Source organism: Chiloscyllium plagiosum, chromosome 5 (assembly GCF_004010195.1).
Source record: "Chiloscyllium plagiosum isolate BGI_BamShark_2017 chromosome 5, ASM401019v2, whole genome shotgun sequence".
Classification (NCBI taxonomy): domain Eukaryota; kingdom Metazoa; phylum Chordata; class Chondrichthyes; order Orectolobiformes; family Hemiscylliidae; genus Chiloscyllium; species Chiloscyllium plagiosum.
The window spans coordinates 77,021,795-77,044,225 of record NC_057714.1 but is presented as its reverse complement, the minus strand read 5'-3'; the positions used below and the strand labels follow the sequence as shown (position 1 = coordinate 77,044,225).

At 41.3% G+C, this 22,431-nt stretch overlaps 1 protein-coding gene across 2 annotated transcripts in view; it reads right to left on the bottom strand.

The window, feature by feature from the left end:
- Positions 1-22,431, bottom strand: part of plxdc2b (plexin domain containing 2b) — a 422,082-nt gene that overhangs the window by 89,143 nt on the left and 310,508 nt on the right. For both annotated transcript variants that reach the window (XM_043690425.1, XM_043690426.1), the window contains exons 8-9: positions 20,108-20,203; positions 17,663-17,744 (exon numbers count right to left, since the gene is read on the bottom strand). In XM_043690425.1, coding sequence (XP_043546360.1) covers positions 17,663-17,744; positions 20,108-20,203 — 178 coding nt within the window. The remainder of the gene's footprint in view (positions 1-17,662; positions 17,745-20,107; positions 20,204-22,431) is intronic.

Below are 22,431 nucleotides of genomic sequence, written 5' to 3'. Positions count from 1 at the left end.
AAAGGAACGTTAATTTTATGTCAAAATATGGGTTGTATTGTTCTGCGCATGTTTGTCAATTAGAGACAAAGCTGATATTGTCGTGACCCTACTGTACATAACCGTCTCATAGTTAGCATAACAAAGATATTTTCACTGATTAAGTTGCAGTGAATTTGCAATGCTGTTCCAGGGGTGAAAAGATAGTAAGTTAGAAATCCCAGTTCATTGTACAAGCAATTCATTCACTATTTTAACAATGCTATTAATGGCAGATAAAGGAAAATTATGTGAATATGGCCAGTGTTTCTCAGTGGTTACAGGCAGTAACTATTCAAGTGCATCACTCAACTCCTGAATGTGCTTTTGAAATCAATATCAGCAATGGAGATAGTATCAGAGACTCATGGTCAATAGAATGTATTGTGAAGTATGCTACAAACCAATTTAATTGTCAAATAAATCTTCCCGATTATTATAAAAGAATTTCAAGAATGATATAATGTGAATTTCTGCAGAACTCATCCAGCGTATTTGCTACTTCAGGAGACCACCTATTGCAAACACAGAATAATGACCCAAAGGATATTGCTATTGCTTTCTTTAAAGTTTCTGGGAATCTTTCATTCACATTGCAGTGATCAATCAGGAGAAACCCCTTGGAAATTCACCCCTTACTGGTATATAATGCTTTTCTTCAAAACTTGGTCATGTACTGGTAAATTAGGTCAGTTCAGTTGCAAAATCTATTTCACATGATGTCTAGAAACTGTTCAACCAAACTAATTGTAATACACTGCAAACCTGTGCCCAGTTTGAAAAATGACTTTGTTTAAAAAAAATGGCCGTGCATTTTTCTAGTCGTCTACAGATTGGAATCGTTGTTCATAGAAAATGCTAAATTACTATATGCAAATGTCTTTTGTGTTTCATTCTCCTTTTATATTGAAAAGATATTGTTTTGTACTCAAAGCAATCTGCATTGGACTTCAATGCATGGTGTGAATAATTTTCTGCTTCATGAAACTTGTTAGCCTTCACAGTATTCTATTTAACCACTACTTAGAAAACTTTAACTGTTCAAAGCCTCTTGTCCTTTAGTCTGTTACAAGGAAAATCAGTGCCTGTGAAATAAAGAGTTTGATCAAGTTATCTTTTTCAGTTTGGGGGATCCATTTTACTTAAGGAAGAGTTTCTGTTTGTTTTGAGCCACACAGCTATGTTCTGTTTTCCAGAAAGACTTCCCAGGCCAAGCTGATTCCGCAAAGTGTAGGATGAGATTTGCTTTTGCAAGGCCATGTTACATCACTTGGGCTTTACCCCATCTAGAACAGGAATTTCTACACAAGATTTGGGAACCAGGATGTAAGCTCAAATGGGGGAAAAATGTCTGTAATATGTGCAACAATCACCTTGGTTGTGATCTTCCCCAAACTGTTGAGCAAAGAGCAAGCTTGGAATCCAGTTATGGAAGGCAGAATGGTCCTCAAAGCTGATAGAATGCCTTCCAATATCAAAGAACAAGCAGGCAACTTTCAGGTTAAAGAGAAAGAGAGAAAGAGAGAGATAGAGAGAGAGAGAAAGAGAGAGGGAGAGCCCACAACGTTGTTAATGCACCACTTCCCAACATTTTCAAATTGAAAACAAAAATGTGCTCAGCAACAGGGCCGGCAGTGTGGAGGAGGGATCCTTGCACAGGGTAACCTGCTGCTGAAGCCAGGCAGGTGGGGAGGGCTTCAATGCTTGCCTGTCACTGAAAGGCATTCTCCGGGTAGATGGGTCTTTCTCCCAAAGAGCTGAGGTTTGAAGGCAGACTGGAAAATTCCAGGTCACCTCTGACAATGGGCCCTGGAAGAGTGCCGAGCTGGCTGAGGGTGGTAGTCCTGTTGGTGCTATTCCCTCCTCTCCTGCCAGATATCCTGTCTCAGAAAAATATCTTGGGAGCAGGGTGATGCTGGAAACAGTACATTGACTGGCAGTGAGGTTTTGCTCACACCTCCACTCCCACTGGGGCCTAAACATCAAGGCCATAAAACATAACTTCAGTCCAGGTCAGAATCAGGCCACATTTAAAGCGTGCTAAAAGATGTTAGAGAGATGCTACGATGAACAACCCTCGTCATGTTATAAACTAAAGTGGAATTTGCTTTAATAATTTGATAAAGTTGTTAGATGGGTCCGCGAATGAAAGCACCAACAAGTTGGGGGCAGGTTAGCACAGCTGAGCCCAGGGTTTGTCCACTCAAAGAACCTAGAACAAAGAACCTTACAGCACAGGAACAGGCATCCTCCATCTAAACCTGCCACCTATTTTCTATTTGCTCTCTGCCCATTCATGTATCTGTCTAGATACATCTTAAATGACGCTATTATTCCCGCCCCTACCACCTCTGCTGACATTCCAGACACCCACCACCGTCTGCGTGAAGAACTTTCCACACATATCTCCCCTAAATCTTTCCTCTCTCACTTTGAACTCTTGACCCCGAGTAATTGAGTCCCCCACCCACGCTAGGAAAAAGCTTCTTGCTATCCACCCTGTCCATATCTCTCATGATTTTGTAGGCCTCAATCAGGTCTGCCCTCCATACCAAGCAACATCCTGGTGAACCTCCTCTGCACCCTCTCTAAAGAATCCAGATTCTTCTGGTAATGTGGCAACCAGAACTATACGCAGTGCTCCAAGTGTGGCTGAACCAAAGTCTTATCCAACTGGAACATGATCTGCCAACTCTAGTACTCAATACTCCCGTCTGCTTTCTTTCTTTTACCCCCTTTTCTTTTTTTTTACATTTGCTGTTCCCTTCGTTTTTCTTTTCTTTAAAGCCTATTTTAGCAATTGGGCAGCACAGCAGTAAGAGCAGCAGCCTTCTGGTGGTCTGACATGACGGTGGGATCAGAGGCACCAGGGTCCCGGGCTCTTCTCGGTGATCAGGGCAGGTGGCAAAGAGAGTGATGGCAGCAGCAACGACACGGCTCCTTCCAGCATTTGGGGGTGGTGGTAGCATCTTCAGTGGAAACAAGAATGCGGCTTCTCCTTGTGGTCGATACTGACCTAAACTCCAGGCTGTAACTAGGCCCAGACACCTGCATTGGTGGCTGAGCGGTCCAAACACCTTTGCAGAGATAAGACTTTAGACTTTAAGATGTGGACATTTTCCTACATTTTGGCTTTTAAAGCACTTTTTCTGTTTTTTTTTAGAATTCTGGTTTTTGTAACCAAGGTGGTGCCAGAGAATGGCGACTTTGTACACTTTTGACTGTACTTCTGTATTCCCCTACTTGATGACATGTGACAATGAAATCTAATTTTGTTTCTGGAACAAACATGCCTGACAGGGAAGATGGCGGTGCTGGCAAGGAAGGCAGCATTCAGGCTTAGCCAGACAGCCGCTTTCTTCCTTCTTCCTTACCCTTTCAACTTTTTTCTTTCCATGTTTTCATAATTTTCTTCTTATCAAAGAAGGTAACACCTCGGAGGAGGGTGAGGCAGCGGCAGAGGTCTGGCCTGGCAGTGAAGCCAGGGATTCCTGGTTGCAGTAGGCCCAGAGAGAGGACTCTGGTGTTGGCAAGGCAGTGGCTAAAGCCGCAGAAATATGGTATAGCCAGAGTGGGGACTCCTAGCTTCATTGAGGGACCAGCAGAGCCAAGGACTCCTGGTTGCGGTCACAGTAGGCTTGGTTATTAATGAGGCGGCGGTGGCTGCTCCTGGTTGCGGTAGGCCTGGAGTCAGAGACTCCTGGTTATGAGGTGAGTAGGGTTCAGCATGAAACCCGGCCTCAGCAGCAGTGTCAGTGAGGTGGGACTAGCGGCAAAGAGATGGCACCTGAACAGTGGTAGCTCGTACACTGGTGAGTCTGGTGCAGATGGCAGCAAGGAGAGGTGGCAATGCGGGTGCCATTGGTGAGCGAGTGCAGGATACAGGATTCATGGTGGAGGCAGTGGAACAAAGATAGATTCAAAGAATCTCCCTTTCAATCACATCTTTTTATTCTCCCGTGTCTTTTTATTCTTAAACTGTTCAAAATGGCGGCAGATTGTGTGGCCAGTTGAAGCTTTTCACTATATTTTACTGTATTTTTCACTGTAAACACAAGTGACAATAAATCATTCAATTCAATTAATTTTAATTCTAAATGGATTGACTTTAAACTTTCCTTTCCATCCCAGCAAAAATATGCAAGTGAAATCCATACAAATAGTCCTATTTTCTCTCCCAGCATCTCTATGCTTCTAAGATCCGTGATCTTAGATCACATATAAATCGTCAAGATTACCAATATCATACACAACAGGTAAATCATCATCTCCAATCTTACATCCCATCTAAATGTGAGATATTTTCAGAATTCTCATCTTTGAAATCTCATACCTTTTTCACAAATCCCAAAATTTCCCTCACCATCACATCTCTGAAATTGCTCCTCTTCCTCTGTCCCTCAATGTCCTATGTGTCTTCTCCACAGCATTTATACAGAATAATTATGTTTTAATTGCTCTGCCGCAGTGTCAGTGAGAGGCAGTGGAGTAGTGTTGCTAGATGAGTGATCCAGATCCCTTTAAAGATAGGGTTTAGAACAGTTAGGACTGAGATGAGGTGAAATTTCTTCACCGAGAGAGTGATAATCCTTTGGCATTCTCTGCCATGGGAAAGTTTAGATTGGATTAGATTCCCTACAGTGAGAAAACAGGCCCTTTGGCCCAACCAGTCCACACCGACCCTCCGAAGAGTAACCTACACAGACCCATTTCCCTCTGGCTAATGCACCTAACACTATGGGCAATTTAGCCTGGCCAATTCACTTGACCTGCACATCTTTGGACTGTGGGAGGAAACCAGAGCACCTGGAGGAAACCCACGCAGACACAAAGAGAATGTGCAAACTCCCACCCAATCGCCCAAGGCTGTAAATGAACCTGGGACCCTGGCGCTGTGAGGCAGCAGTGCTAACCACTGAGCCACCCGTGGTTGAAGCCAAAACACTGATTGCTTCCAGACCAAGTTAGATATAGTTCTTAGGGCTAAAGGGATCAAAGGGCATGAGGAAAAACTGGGAGCATGGTACTGAGTTAGATGATCAGCCATAATCTTACTGAATGGGAGAACAGGTTTTACCAGAACTTCTAATTCAGAACCCTAGCTAATGTCCTTGGGACCTGGGTTTTAATTGCACCAAGACTAATGGCTAAACTTGCAACTCTGGAATAAAAGGCTAGCCCAATCGTGACTGGGTAACCACTGTTGATTGTCATAAAAACCCATATGGTTTACTGAAGCTCTTAATGGAAGGAAATCTGCCTTCCTTATTTGAATTGACCTAAATGAAACTCCAGATACATAGCAATGTGTCTAAATCTTTACAGCCATATGGGTAATTAGGGATAGTCAGCAAACACAGGCCTAATCAGTAAAACCCATATTCCATAAATAAATCAATAAAAATACTGAAAACACTCCCATATATAAAAGGAAAATGAAATAAATACAGTTAAGTCGACAAAGAGGGCATACGGCCAATTTGTACAGCAGTGGACTAGCCCATACCCAATCTACCAATAGAACATAGAAAATAGGAGCAGGAATGAAGCATTTAGCCCTTTTAGCCTGTTTTGCTATTTAATATCATCATGGTTGATCATCCATCTCAGTATCCTGTTCCCACTTTCACTTACCCTTTGATCCCCTTAGTCCTAAGTTCTTTATCTAACTCAGTCTTGAAAGCATTCATTGTCTTGGCCTTCATTCTTTTTGCATAGCAGAGACTTCCAAAGGATTGCCACTGTCTGGGTGAAGAAATTTCTCTGATCACAGTCCTAAATAGCCTATATCATATCATTAGATTGTGACTCCTAGTTGTGGACTCTCTGGTTATCAGGAACATCATTCCTGTGTCTATCTGTCTGGTTTTGTTTCAACAAGATTCCCTGCTCATTCTTCTGAGCTCTGATGATTAACCTCAATTAGTTGGACTTAGTACTAACTGATCCAGTCTTTTGTCAGAGGTCATCCCAGGAATCAGTCTGGTAAATCTTCACTGCACTCTCTCAATGGCCAGAACATCCTTCCTCATAAAAGTACACAATAACAAAAGGAGCCCACAATAGAACAAGAAGGGTCAGGACGAGTCGCTGGGCTGTCTGACATTTTGCTCTTCATCCATTATGTGGAGAGGGTTCTGGCTCTGACTGTTTCCAAGTCTCTAGACTAGTATCAGAGGCTGCCCCTGATTTACTGCGCTGGGGCTGTCTGAACGAAGGTTAACCATGTTGACTTGTTTGAGGTCCGCTGATAAACATGACAAGCTTCCTCCCATTGTTAGCGAGTTTTGAGAAGATTTGTAGCTTAGGTTGAGGTTCCAGATGTAGGTTTGCTCACTAAGCTGGAAGGTTCATTTTCAGATGTTTTGTCACCATACTAGGTAACATCATCAGTGAGCCTCCAGATGAAGCACTGGTGGCATGGCTAGTTTTCTATTTATGTGCTTAGGTCCCTTGGGTTGTTGATGCTATTTCCTGTGGTGACACCATTTCCTGTGATGATGCCATTTCCTGTTCTTTTTCTGAAGGGGTGGTAAATGGGATCCAAGTCAATGTGTTTGCTGATAGAGTTCCAGTTGAAATGCCATGCTTCTAGGAATTCTCATGCATGTCTCTGTTTGGCTTGTCAGAGGATGGATGTGTTGTCCCAGTCGAAGTGGTGTCCTTCATCTGTATGTAAGGATACTAGTGAGAGGGGGCCATGTTTTTTTGTGGCTAGTTGATGTTCATGTATTCTAATGGCTAGTTTTCTGCCTGTTTGTCCAATGTAGTGTTTGTTACAGTTCTTGCAAGGTATTTTGTAAATGACATGAGTTTTGCTTGTTTTCTGTATTGGGTCTTTCAAATTCATTAGCTGCTGTTTTAGTGTGTTGGTGGGTTTGTGGGCACCATGATGCCAAGAGATCAGAGTAGTCTGACAATCATTTCCGAGGTGTCTTTGATTTGGGAGAGAAATGATTAATATGCCCACAACAGACTTCGTAAATACAACCAGGAAATTTCACACCAAAAATCTTTACTCACTAATGCAACAGACCATGAATGGAAAGACACAGTACAAAAAGCCATAGACATTAGACAGTGACAAATACAGAAAATTGAAAAAAAAAAGACAAACTTACACAAAATAACAACACAGAAGCATGGACAAAAACCTTTCTGACTCGACCCTTAACAGATACTTAAAAAGCTGTCTTAGTAAGAGGATTAAATTACAACATTCAGGATGTGGACAAGAAAGATTTCTTAGCAGCATTAGAAACAACACTGAAAGACAACCAACTCAGAGAAGAAACCCAGCAAATGATCAGACAGACAACATTAAGCAGAAAAAAGGCAGGAAGCACTCTCAATACTCAAGAAAGGAAAGACTAAAAAAAGATAAAAACATTGTTATCCTACCTGCAGACAGAGGAAGCTTGACAGTCATTTTAAATCAAAGAGACTACATTGAGAAAGCGAAGCACTCCTTCCAGATGCCAACACTTACCAACAGGTGGCGATAGACCCAACCCCATAACTAGAGAACTGAATCACAGCCCTACTCAAATAAACTTCAGAAATCTGGAGAAATAAATAAGACCGACTTCCAAAAGATGAAACCAGATGGATCCAACATACCACACCTCCATGGATTACCCAAAAGTCATAAACCAGGAGCCCCCCACAGCCCCATAGTCTTGCTACCTGGAACATCAACTTATAGATTGGCCAAGGAGCGACACCAAAGACTAAAACACATAGTAGAACACTCCTGTCACTCCATCCACTCCACCCAAGAATTCCTGAAGACCATCAAAGAGACCAAGATAGAAGGGGATGAAATAATGGTCTTCTTTGACATAACAACTGTGTTCACATCCATCAACATCAACCTGGCCAAGGAAACACTGACTACACTAATAGAAAAACCAAAGACACATACACCAACACCACCAACTTCATTAGCAAGGACAATGTCATCAAGTTAGTGGACCTATGCCTTACCACCCACTTCACCTTCAATAACAAAACCGACAGACAAACCAACGGAACACCCATGGGATCTCCGATATCAGGGTTCTTAGCAGAGCCAGTAATACAAACAGCTCTGCCAGCCATCCAACCCAAACTTTGGGTCTGCTACATGGATGACACCTTTGTTATCACTAAACGAAACAAATTAGAGAAAACCTTCAAGACTATCAATAATACCCTTACTGGCATAAAATTCATTAAAAAGGAGGAAAACAACAACAAACTGCCATTCCTAGATGTCACAGTAGAGCGAACAGCCAATGGGGAACTTCAAGCCAGCATCTACAGGAAAAAGAAAGATACTGACCAAATACTAAACTACAGAAGCAATCATCCCAACATGCACAAACAAAGCTGCATCAGAACATTATTTCAATGAGCCACCACACACTGCAGCACAGAGCAACAGAGGAAAATCACCCATATGGTGTATTCAAAAGGAACGGGTACCCAATGAACACAGTCCACCGGTTACTCAGCAACAAACCCAAACAAGCAGTCAAACCATGTCCAGAAACCCTGGCCACTCTCCCTTACATCAAAAACATCTTGGAAATGACTGCCAGACCATTCCAATCACTTGGTATCATGGTAGCCCACAAACCCACCAACACACTAAAACAGCAGCTAATGAACTTGAAACACCCTATGCAGACAAGAAGCAAAACTAATGTCATTTACAAAATAACTTGCAAGAACTGTAACAAACACTACATTGGACAAACAGGCAGAAAACTAGCCATCAGGATACATGAACACCAACTAGCCGCAAAAAGACATGACCCACTCTCATTAGTATCCTTACATAAAGATGAGGAAGGGCAGTACTTCGACTGGCCCAACACATCCAGCTTAGGACAAGCCAAACAGAGACATACATGAGAATTCTTAGAAGCATGGCATTTTAACTGGAACTCTATCAACAAACACATTGATTTGGATCCCATTTACCACCCCCTCAGAAAAAGAACAGGAAATGGCATCACCACAGGAAATGGTGTCACCAACCCAAGGAAGCTTAAACACATAAATAGAAAGTGGGCCATACCACTAGTGCTTCATCTGGAGGCTCACTGATGATGTTACCTAGTATGGTGACAAAACATCTGAAAACAAAACGTCCAGCCCAGTGTGCAAACCTACATCCAGTTCTTCCCATTGTGTTTGCATCAAACAGCAAGGATAGTCAGTATTAACATGTGTCTCTTATCTCTGGATAATGGGCAGATAGCAAGAAGACAGGGCAAGTCAGTTAAAGGCAGAAATGCTGTGCGCCTCTAGCTAGGTCCAGAGTGAGTTGCACTGTGAGAGTGAGGGAACAGCCAAGGGATCTGGGCCTGCTCCAATCCACAAGCTGGAACTAGCCGTTGACTGGTGTTCTTGCTGCTGCATTGTGATGATAGTTTCTGATGCAACGCTAAATTGCAATGGATCAAAGGAGTGCCATGAGGATTCTTACAGGATAGCACATCTTTGATGCCAATGTCTGTGCATGTGGCCAGTATCTATGGATCATGCCGTAAGATGTTTGTGCCCAGTATCCAATATGGAGGTTATTGGCAGCAAGCAGTGAGCTGAAAGCCCCAGAAACCTGCTCAGTTTTCCATGTTGAGTTGCTTGTTTGGTATGATAGGAAGCTGAATATTGGTGAGGCCATTGGACGGTCAACAGGGCACTTCACAAATGATAATCCTCCTTACTTGGCAACTTGCCACTGTCTAGCGAGAAAATCACCATGGCACTTGTGAAAAGCATGAACAATGGAGCAAGACGCTGTTGACTTCGAGATGAGCCTTATGGAGTTATCGACCAATTCTACCACAAACCTCGCACAGCTCACATCACTCAGACCCTTATAAAATTGAATTTAACCTAAAGAGGCTATACTTAAATAAAATCTCATAGAAACTACAATCCCACCACAGACTGAGTTCTGGGATGAATTGTAGCCAGCAAGTTATGTTTTGCAAAGTGTTAAACGGAAATTCTGTGATAGCATTCCCCTTATAATGCCAGTTGGCAGTATTACTGGCAACATAAAAATATGGAAGTAATAAATTTTTCTACTGGCATTTCCACGGAAAATGCTTACACTGAAATATGAAACTTAGATCCAAACTCATGTCACCGATGAGAAAGGCATCAAGAGCAGCTGGAATGAGCTGATAACTGTAGTTTGGGTCATGTGAACAATTTCAACTTTTCTTGGTGTGTAAGTAGTCATTGACAGGAGTTATAAAGGTCAATGAAGGTGCGCCGGCAATCAGTGAGTGTTTGCCTCCAGTGATGGATTTGGGAACTGAAAAATCTGGACCTATATTTTGCTATCTCTCTCCCAACCACTTGCAAGTGAAATTCCGAAGAGTCTGGGCAATATTCCATGACTTTAACTAATTAACACGTTTAGTTAGAACTTCATCAAAACCAAAATATTGCTGCTGTGTACCATCCACAAGAATACATTGCAGAAAACACGGAGGCTCATGATACGCACCTTCCAAATCCAGGATCACTACCATCTAGAAGAACAAGGGCAGCAGATACATTTGCAACTTCCCCTCCAAGCGACTCACCATACCAACTTGGAAGTATAATTGTAACCCCTTCACTATTCTTGGGTTAAGATCTTAGATTCCGTCTCAAGCAGCATTGTGAGTCTAGCTATAGCAAACAGACTGCAACAGTTCAAGAAGATAGCTCATCACCACCTCTCAAAGGCAAGTAGAAATGGGGCATAAATGCTAGCCAGCCAGGAATGCACACATTTTATGAATAAATTTTGAAAAGTTGAAATTAAAGGAAACTCTGGAAATGATTAACAGATCAGACAACATCTGGGGAGAGGGAAACAATTAATATTTCTGTGTAATAGCCCAGGTCCACTTCTGAAATTTCTGGTTCTATCTTTGCAAGAACCTGTGTTGCTTTTGCTTGATCTGCCTTCAATCTCCCTTCAGTTGATCCATTTGGCTCGAAGCATAGATGCTGGAAAGTGTGCCACTTTGCTTTGCTATGACTGATAGAAGGAATAAAAACGGAAGATAAATATTTTAACAAGCTCAGATTCATGGAGAACTGAGATACATATGGACATAACCTGCTGGAGGCACAGCACACATCCATAACTATAACATTGCATTGTACTTGAGACTGACAAATAAAAATCATGATGTACAAATCTAGACCTTTGAATAGTCTTATCAGCAGTGTAAGTCTAAGAATAAACTGGTGCCATTTAAAGAGGTGATATATAAATCCCGAGAAGGGCAAGGGCAGCAGATGGATGGACACATCACCATACTCAGATTCCCACCGAAGCCAAAGACCATCTCGACTTGGAAGTATATCAGAGTTTCATCATTGTTACTGGATCCAAATCCTGGAACCCTTCCCATAATAGTACTGAGTGTAACTGCAGCCCTGCAGTGCTTCAGGAAAGCAGCTCACCACTACCTTCTCGAAGGCAATTGTAATGGGCAATAAATGCTAGGTTAGCCAGCAATGCCCACATTTAATTCACAAATAAAAATAATTATTATAATTCATTTTAAAAAATATTTTAGAGCGCATTTTTGGTGGCTGCAGCAGATATTGCGCAGGAAATTTGAAAGGCATGAGGATGCAGAGGGAGAAGTGTGATGAAAACCATAGTCAAAGAGGTATGTTCTGATAAGATTTTTAAATGTGGGAGACAGTGAATTTTGACAAAAGATTTCTGGTGAGTGATGGCTTTTCCTTCTCATGCAGAGTGTTGGTTGGCGTGTAGGTTGAAGAACAATCCAAAGTTTTGCAGGTTAGGTGAATTGGCCATTTGAAATTGCCCAGAGAGTTCAGGGACATGTAGATTAGTTGCATTAGTCAGGGGAAATGTAGAGTAATAGGGTAGGGGAATGGGTCTGTGTGGGTTGCTCTTCAGAGGGTTGGTGTGAACCTGGTGGGCCAAATGGCCTGCTTCCACACTGTAAGGATTCTATGATCATATTGTCGAGGTCATTTGAAGACATGGTGAGCAAGGTTAGATCTCACAGAATACAGGGAGAACTAGCCATTTGGATACAGAACTGGCTCAAAGGTAGAAGACAGAGGGCGGTGGTGGAAGGTTGTTTTTCAGACTGGAGGCCTGTGACCAGTGGAGTGCCACAAGGATCGGTGCTGGGTCCACTTCTTTTTGTCATTTAAATAAATGACTTGGATAGAGCATAAGAGGTACCGTTAGTAAGTTTGCAGATGACATCAAAATTGGAGGTGCAGTGGACAGTGAAGAAGGTTACCTCAGATTACAATGGAATCTTGATCAGATGGGCCAATAAGTTTAATTCATTTAGGGATTGCAAATCTTAGCAGGACTCATACACTTAATGGTAAGGTCCTTGGGAGTGTTGCTGAACAAAGAGACCTTGGAGTGCAGGTTCATAGCTCCTTGAAAGTGGATTCGCACGTAGATAGGATAGTGAACAAGGTGTTTGGTATGCTTTCCTTTATTGGTCAGAGTATTGAGGACAGGAGTTGGGAGGTCATGTTGAGGCTGTACAGGACATTGGTTAGGCCACTGTTGGAATATTGTGTGTAATTCTGGTCTCCTTCCTATCGGAAAGATGAAGGGGTTCAGAAAAGATTTACAAGGATGTTGCTAGGGTTGGAGGATTTGAGCTATAGAGAGAGGCTAAACAGGCTGGGGTTGTTTTCCCTGGAGCGTCGGAGGCTGAGGGGTGACCTTATAGAAGTTTACAAAATTATGAGGGGCATGGATAGGGTAAATAGACAAAGTCTTTTCCCTGGGGTCAGGGAGTCCAGGACTAGAGGATGTAGGTTTAGGATGAGAGGGGAAAGACATAAAAGGGCAATTTTTTCACACAGAAGGTGGTACGTCTATGAAATGAGTTGCCAGAGGAAGTGGTGGAGGCTAGTACAATTGCAACATTTAAAAGGTATCTGGATGGGTATATGAATAGGAAGGATTTGGAGGGATACGGGCCAGATGCTGGCAGGTGGGACTAGATTGGGTTGGAATATCTGGTTGGAATGGACCGAAGGGTCAGTTTCCGTGCTGTACATCTCTATGACTCTATAACATGGATGAAAGTGTTTCCTTAATCCAGTAGAACAATGAGAGAATATCAAAGTTTCTGTGATCAGTCCGATATATTTGAGGTGTAGGGTGAAGCCAGGGAGCTCAGTACCAAACATACTGAAGAAATCAAGTCTTAAAATTCTGAAGTTGAACAGATGAGGTTTTAATTGGCAACTGAGTCAAAGATTAGTTGCGAAGGAGGTAGATGCAAGTGATCTTATCAAAAGGCTGGAGGTTATGTTTGAGAACAGCTCACAGTTAAAGGGAACATCAAAATTATGAAGCTGTCTAACTCTGCATTAGAAGTGGTGCAATAGACATTTAAGATACAAGGATGTTGATGGGAGTTGAGATGGTGACTTTGATCTTACAAATGTTTGAAGTGAATTATAGCATTTACCTGTCCTAGATATGTGAATAATTCTAGCAAGATGAATTATTCATTACTTATCTCAAGCTGCCTTGAGAAGGTGGTGAAGCCTCTGACAGCACTGAAGTCCTTGCTACGATGGTGCTGTCACAACGGTGATTTTAATTTCAAGTCAGCAAGCCAGATGGATAGCACTATCAAATAAAGTATCACTGGCATTTTTGTAGAAGCTGACCTTCTACCTGCAGACAAAATTGCCAAGGAGCAGGAATTAAGAAGGAAAAAGGAAATGGCTGAGGTTGGGTCTTTTGGTTATGCTACAAGTGACTGTGAGGATGCAGGATGAGAGATCTGACTGGAGGAATGGAAATAGCTGAGAACCCAATCACATTTGAGATCACACAGATGAGCAATGGAAAAAGAGAGAAAACGTATCTGCATTCTGCAGTACAAAAGGCAGGTAGACCTGTCACAGCTGTCTGCAGTAAATGACGGAAGGAATGATGATTGTAGGATGCATCTGGGGCTTGGTAAAAGGCTTCAATTATTTCAAGATCCCTCTGGAGTAAAAGCGCCACAATCTAAGGATGTTTCAGCAAGCTTGTCATAAAATGACCCAGATTATAGAACTGTTTTAAGCAGAGCACCGTGGGGCAGCACGGTGGCTCAGTGGTTAGCACTGCTGTCTCACAGCGCCAGAGACCCGGGTTCAATTCCTGCCTCAGGTGACTGACTGTGTGGAGTTTGCACGTTCTCCCCGTGTCTTGGACTTGTTGGGCCGGAAGGGCCTGTTTCCACACTGTAATGTAATCTAAATCGTAATCTAATCTAAATGTTTTGTGCAACACCCATTAACATGGCCATGGGGCTAAATTAAGCAATATTTCCCACTCAAGCCTAGCACCTTGATTGATGGAAGAACGGATCAGAAAACCGAAAGGTCTAATTCTCTAGTTAATAAAATTAAGATCTTGAAAATTGGGAAATACAAACTGCACACAGAGGTCTCAGCACTCAATCTTCTGAATCACATGTCCGTTAGGTAGAAATTCTATGTGAAGAGCCTTGCCTTGTAACTTTGTATAACAAGAAATAGCCTTAATATAGTAAAGGCAAGGTTATCACGTAATGTTTTTGAACAATTTAAGTTACATATAAAATAGATTTTCTTCCAATGTTTGCTTAAAAAAGTTTTTTAATTTCTTCTAATCTTTAATGAATGGATTTTTCATGTTAACTTGATTCCCCACCAAACTTGCCATCTGTTCTTGTTATTTGTATCCCGATGTCAGTGCAGTGCTCCTTTATCTCTTGTTTTTAATGTTGAGTGATCAGATTAATCTAACTGAGGTCATGATGAGACTACATCTTGTTCTGATTTTATTGTTTCTTGCCTGAAGCTGTACTTACTTGATTAACAAAAGAAACTATGTTAGCAAACTGTGCTATCATACACACCTTTTTAAGAAAGTGATTAAAACATATTCATTTGTGAAGAACTGTGTGCAATAATTTTATGGGACACTGGTTTCTAGCTTAAATTCAGCAATATGTTACTTTGACAATAGTTTGATCAATTTTAACAATTCTGTTATGCGAATAAGGAATTAACACAACCTATTTGCATATTTTAATGAGATGTATCCATTTGTTAGAACCATCACGGTTATGAATTCTGTTCTTTATTATGTGAATTATGCGAATAAGGAATTAACAGTTTGATCATTTTATAGAACCATAGAATCAGAGATACCTACAATGCAGTAGCAGGCTACTTGGCCCGAGTCCACACCAACCCTCTGACAAGCATCCCACCCAGACCCATCCCTGTAACCCTGCATAAGATCATAAGACATAGGAATGGAAGCAAGGCCATTCTGCCTATCGAGTCCACTTTGCCATTTAATTATGGCTGATGTGTGGTTCAATTCCACTTACACGCATTCTCCCCGTAGCCCTTAATTCCTTGCGAGATCAAGAATTTATCAATCTCTGCCTTGAAGACACCCAGTGTCTGGTCTCCATTGCGCTCTATGGCAATGAATTCCACAGGCCCACCACTCCCTGACTGAAGAAATGTCTCCTCATTTCTGTTCTAAATTGACCCCCTCTAATTTTAAGGCTATGCTCACGGGTCCAAGTCTTCCTGCTTAACGGAAACAATTTCCCAGCATCCACCCTTTCTAAGCCATGCATTATCTTGTAAGTTTCTATTAGATCTCCCCTCAACCTTCTATGACACGTACATTCAGGATGACTGTATGCTCCTTCTTAACTCCAGTTCACCTTCACCTTGCTATCTGACATGATGACCAGGCTACAGATGGTGTCACTACAGTGTCCCTTACTGGCTACCCTACCTCCTTCCCCTGTGCCCAGCTGTCCAAGGAGGACCAGACAGAGCAACTGTAGAGCATTGATGAAATGGCCATTTGATGTAACATTAACAGCTACCATCTTTAATACTGGCACTGTATGTAACTTTAATGATGTTTCAGAATGGACCTTCACAAGTGATGAGTCATAGAGTCATACAGCACAGAAACAGACCCTTCGGTCCAACCAGTCCATGCTGACTGTGTTCCCAAAGAAAATTACACCCACCTGCATGTATTTGACCTATATCCCCCCAAACATTTCTTCTTCATGTACTTATCTAAAGGTCTTTTAAATGTTGTAACTGTACCTGCATCCACCAATTCCTCTGGAAATTCATTCCGTGGACGAATCTCTCACTGTGTAAAAAAATTGCCCCTCGTGTATTTTTTAAATCTTTCTCCTCTCACCTTAAAAATATATGCCATGGTTTTGAACTCCCCCCACCTAGGGAAACAGACTCCTGCCATTCACCTTATCTATATCTCTAATGATTTTATAAACTCTATAAAGTTGCCCCTCAACCTCTATGCTCCAGTGAAAAAATTGCCAAGTATGAATGCTTTATAGGTAGGTCATGGAGTATGTGTGGTTTATGTGTCAGTTTAAGGGAAAATCAAGTCACAGATGGGTCCTGCAGCAGCAGACTCAGATGAGAGACTCGACAGAGAATGATGCTGGGCTGCTGGACAGAATGTTAAGCATAGCTTTACAATTTGCTCCATTTAGTTATTACTTTGCAGTCCTAGATTCCCTTCATCTGCAGTCACCATGCACAAACATTCTGCATTTCCCGGGAGATTACAGCAACATTCTGGCAAATTCAGAAACTCAATGCAACAACTCCAAAAATTTAATTAAAACTAAAGTTGATCTATGGTGAATTTGTTTGAATTCTTACATGGGATAAGGGCTTCACTGGCTCGAACAGTACTTTTTTCCCATCCTCAGTTGCCAAGAGGCAGTCAAGAGTCAAGCATATTGCTGTGGGTCTGGAGTTAAATGCAGGCCAGACCAGGAAAGGGTGCTAATTTCCTTTCCGAAGGGACCAGATGGATTTTTCCTAACAATCAGCATTAGTTTCACGGTGATCATGAAGCTCTTATTTCCAGAATATTACTGAATTCAAATTCCATCATTCGCCATGGCGAGCTTTGAACCAAGGACCATTCCCTGGATTTTTGGATGAATAATAATAATAGCTATCACCTACCCTACCCAGAATGACCAGTAAATTCATCCAATGGACTTGTGCAATCTAAATTTTGAGATTGAGATGGCAGAATGGCCTTGTCATGTCTGTGGAACACAGAGGGATGCCCGTGTAAGTGCCCCTCTCAGTATGGGGAGTGCTGGAAGCAGTCTCCCAGCAGCAGGCAAGACGGCCAGCCTTTCAGACAGGTTTACAAGCTCTCCTTATCTCTCTGGCTGTTGCAGCAGCTGCAAACCATTGTTAGAGGAGTAGCCCAGCTGCAGAAACCACCTTTAACTCTAAAAGACTCATCTCTTTTCTGAAGAAGTCTGTCCCTCATCTACCTGCCATGGTATCCTGCTGCTGCTTCTAACTCCATTCTGAAAGGCGCATTTTCTGTGTTATTTAATAAACTGAAGGTCCAACTTTACTGTTGCAACAAAACAATTTATATATCTGATCAGGACAGGTAACAATACCTCAAAAGTAATGTCTATTTCAGAAAAAGTTAATCCACAGATAATAATTACAATAACTTCTATTTATTGAACTTCAGCATCATTTAGTAAAACAATTATTATCTGCTTTTGGCAGTGTTCACTCAGAACAGCTGGCTTACCTCTGGAGCTTGTCACACCATGTGCAGTTGAAGCCAATCAGTGCATTGATACAGGAAGAGCAGCTTTTGTACTGGAGACAAGCTGGGAGTAACAGAAAGATAGAAAGAAGATCAGGCCAAAAGTGCAGCATGTCAAAATCCTGGAACTGAACAGCCACTTGAAGTTTTTCCAAAGGTTAAAATATGGCTTAAATGACCGAACAACTAAAGCTTTCCTGTTACGCCATAATGAGGATTATTAATCGGATGCACCAGGGATAACTATGAAAGGAATTTTGACCTCAAAGGATCAGCTGTTCTAACATTTTTTTCAGCTCACAACTTGAGCCACTTTGCATTAGCTGAGCGTGAAGTACTCCAGGTCTGAAAGGATAACATTCTGAGGATGAGTTATCTAAACTTAGCTTGTGTTTGCTCGAGTCCAGTAAGTCAACGGGGATTCGGGAAGAGGACATGATCTTAAAATCCTTCAAAATCTTCATCTAAAAATCTCAAAAGTAGGTCGCTTAGGAGTGAAGTTAGGACAATCTTTTTCTCCAAAGAAATGGATTAAGTTTATAAGCTCCTGTCCCTTCAAATGGATGTAATGAGTCAGTGATCCTTTCTTGAACAAGGGGGTTACAACAGCCATCTTCCAATCATCCGGGACCTTTCCTGACTCCAGTGACTCTTGAAAGATCTAATCCTCCTGCCACCATAACTATCTGCAGTGCCATTAATGGGAGCTCAGCTATCTCCCACCTCCTAAACTGAACAAGGTTAAGAGCTGATTGAATTGAGGTTTTCAGGATGTTAATGAGAGAAGACAGAGTAGATAAAGATAAACTAGTTCCACCAGTTAAAGATTCTAGAACTAGGAGGCAAAGTCTAAGAATTAGGACAGGCCAGTCAGGAGAAATGTTAGAAAGCCCTTCCACATGCAAGGACTAGGGGAGTTTTGGAACTCTCTTCCTTAAACTGAGGTCAATGCTAATTCAATTGTTAAATTTAAATCTGCGACAGACAAATTTTTATGAAGTGAAGGTATCAAGGGATACAGAGAGAGAGAGGATTGCAGATGTTGGAGATCAGAGTCAAGAGTGTGTTGCTGGAAAAGCACAGCAGGTCAGGCAGCATCTGAGGAGCAGGAAATCGATGTTTCAGGCATAAGCCCTTCCCTATGAAGGTCTTATGCCCGAAACATCAATACTCCTGCTCCTCAGATGCTGCCTGACCTGTTGTGCTTTTCCAGCAACATACTCTCGACTCAAGGGATATGGACCCAAGGTAGGCATATGCAGTTAGGCCATAGATTAGCCATGATCTTACTGAATGGCAGAGCAAGGTCAAGGGGCTGGAAGGTCTCCTGCTGTTCCTATGTTCCTATTTTACTGTAGCCGTTTGGGGATTTACCATAAGAACATAAACAAACAGGAAATAGGCAGCAAGCGCTTGCATAAGACTGATCCTTCCTGAAATTTGTTGTGGATTTCTTTTCTCTGGGTTTGGTACTGCCGTTCATATTTCACAGAATTAAAAAAGGTAGCAGCACAGATGAGCTCATCAGTCCACAATACCTAATGCTAGTATCCCCACAATTCCTCCCTATATATACACACATCCAAATTCCTTAATTATCTATCCAACTTGCTTTTAAAATTACTTTTGGAATACACAATGCCTTTTAGAGTGTTCCAGATCCCAATAACTCTCTGAGTGAAAAAAATAAGTCTCCTTGTCACTGCTCTAGATCTTTTACCAATGCTCTTGAATCTATGAAATTTAGATAATAACCACTCATCAGAGGTTAGTACCTTTTCACTATACAACAAAATCTTTCATCATTTTGGAAATCTTAATTAGATTACTTTTTAAACTTCTAGGTTCCAACTGTCTTCATTTTTGTATTCTCTTCAGGTAATTGATGCCTCACATTCTTGGCAAAACTGCTCTGAGCTTTCTTTGACATCTTCATATCCCAGAAACAGGTCAGCAGGCTCTCCAGCAGTTCGGCAAGATGCCTGCCACTTCCATTAAATTCACACAGTGTACGTTGTGTATGGGATACATTCCAGCATTTCACCAACCTTATTTTAATAAAACCCCTCAGTCCCAAGATTTCTACCATCGTTTTTAGCTTCCCTTTGAAGTTACACACAAAATCTTGATATGAATATGTAATGTTCCTTCCTCAGCAATGGTCAAAATCCTGTAAATCATTATTTAATGTAATCATGCCAATGGTATGAAGACAAGGACAGCAGTGTTCAAGATGAAAGCCCACTACCATCACCTCAGGGCAACTACAGAGGAGCAATATATATCACCTTGCCAGTGTTGCAAGAACAAATAGAAACTAACTGGACACATCCACTTTGATGCATTCCTCCAATATATACTTGAAACACACAAAGTTTTACATTGCTGGAAGTTGAATGAAGGTAGGATTGCCAAATTAATACTCACTGGCGAGAGGGATGATTTCAACAGCCGACATGTTGGTGACTTTTGCCACCTGTAATTCAACTCGGTGGTATTCGTAAATTGTTCTCCTGCGAACATCTGTAATACAGAATGTAATATTGAAAAGATTATAGCTCTGCATTAATAATGAATAAACCCAGAAAATGTTGGGGAAACTTAGCAGATCCTGCAGCAACTGTGAAAAGAGAAGCAGATTTAACTTTTCAAATCCAAAAACTCTTGCAATTTGAAACTTAACTTTGCGACTCTCAGCAGAGTGGCTGCCAGATCTGCTGTGTTTCTCGAGCATTTTCTGGGTACATTTCAGATTTCTAGGACCTGCAGCATTTTGCTTTTATAGTTCTGCATTGATGTGTTTGCAGTTTTATTTTACAATAATGAGCTTTATATCTTTTTACACTTAAGCTGTTAGTAGTTCAGGAATATAATACCTTCCACTGTTATGTTTAAATGCTTGGATAGCATGTTATGATTCTCAAGCATACACCAATTTTACAGAACTAAAATCCCCCAAATGTTTAAAGCAGATAATTGCTCTTGAAGAATTAAAAGTAGCTGCAAAATACATGATTTCTTCTTTGACGCCTTCCATCTCATGGGCAGGACTACATTAATAAAAACATTTTGTTCTTTCATTGAATGAAAAGCAGCTTAAAGGGTCCTTATTCACACAAAAAATTAAATATTAACATCAAAGATAAAATAAAGAATAAAACTACAAAGGTCTGCTAATATTCAGGCTAAAGTCACCATGACTGTAGTCATCCCTAGATATATAGGCATGCCTAACATACATGAATGGTGTTAAAATCAGAACTTTACAAATAACATTTTTACAAGAACAAGATGTATTTTCTATTGCAACATGGAGAAATACAACAGTTAAGTTGCTCATCGGAATACCCCAGAAACATATAATAAGTGAACTATTGATCTGTTTCAATGATGCAGGTTGAATGAGGAGGAAATATTAACTAAGAAACCAACAAAAGCCCCTGGCAATTTTTGATCAGTGTCATTTTTTAAATTAATTTTGGGAAATATACCATTGGTAAGGCCAGCCTAAATTTCCCATCCCCAGTTGCTTTAAGGAAGGTATTGCTGCATCACCTTTTCAAAACATGAATTCCACTTAAACCTTAATGTTTTTATGGTGTTGTTCAGACTCACTGCTATATTGCACTAGGAATCAAGCCCTTATTTTTCCAGAATCATTACAAAGTCATGGATTTGAAAAACTACACATAGTTTTCAAATTAACCTGAGTTTCATACTCAAGTTGAGGGAAAGCATGAATCAAGTTTCTGTACTAAACAAGAATGACTGTATGTTACAAGTAATTAGACTCTAGGTAGGGAAACAGTTATAGACCGTATAACACTCCTAATTAAAACTCCAGTCCCCTTATAAACTCCTCCTTAAATTCATACAGACAGACAAACACACAGGGTAAAATGGATTATGAATGGAGAAGAGGGACTGGAAAGACAGCTCAGTGGTCTAATTTCCCAGGTACCATTGTGAAATGATCGGTATGACGTTTCTGCAGTCAATGTTTTGCTTTAATCATCTTTTTCCCAGTGTTTCCATTAGCTGGTAAGAGACATTAATTTAAGGTCATAGCATACAGTTAAACTGTTACTGGAAATACAAACTCATTTTCTTCAGGTTTACGGTGGGTTTTGACTGCAGTGAATAGCAAGACTGCTGCAGATGCAGACGAATTAAATTTTTCCATCTCCCTGTAACTAAAAGATACATACTGGCAATTCTGATGTTGGGGGCTTTCAGAGGAGGCCAAGATGGCTTATCATCCACTCGGTTCTTCTGGCCTAAGAGAATACTTGTAGAGCTTTTTCTTCCATCTAGTTGTTTAATCATGATGGGATATGGCAGGACGGCTTATCTTAGATTTGGTCCTTTCACCGGGGGATGTTTTAGCTCTGTTTTATATTTGCTTCTTCCAAAGTTTAACATATTAGCAGTACTGTGGTTGTAGCTTCAAAAGGTTGACACCATATTTTTAGATATGGATGGAGGAAGTAAATGAAGCAAGTGTGTCCAGCAGGCTAAGATAAAAGGTAGGGAGGAGGGACTTGGGGGAGGGGCATTGGAATTACGATAGGTGGAGGGAGGTCAAGGTGAGGGTGATAGGCCGGAGTGGGGCGGGGGCAGAGAGGTCAGGAAGAAGATTGCAGGTTAGGAAGGCGGTGCCGAGTTCGAGGGATTTGACTGAGACAAGGTGGGGGGAGGGGAAATGAGGAAACTGGAGAAATCTGAGTTCATCCCTTGTGGTCTAAGATAAA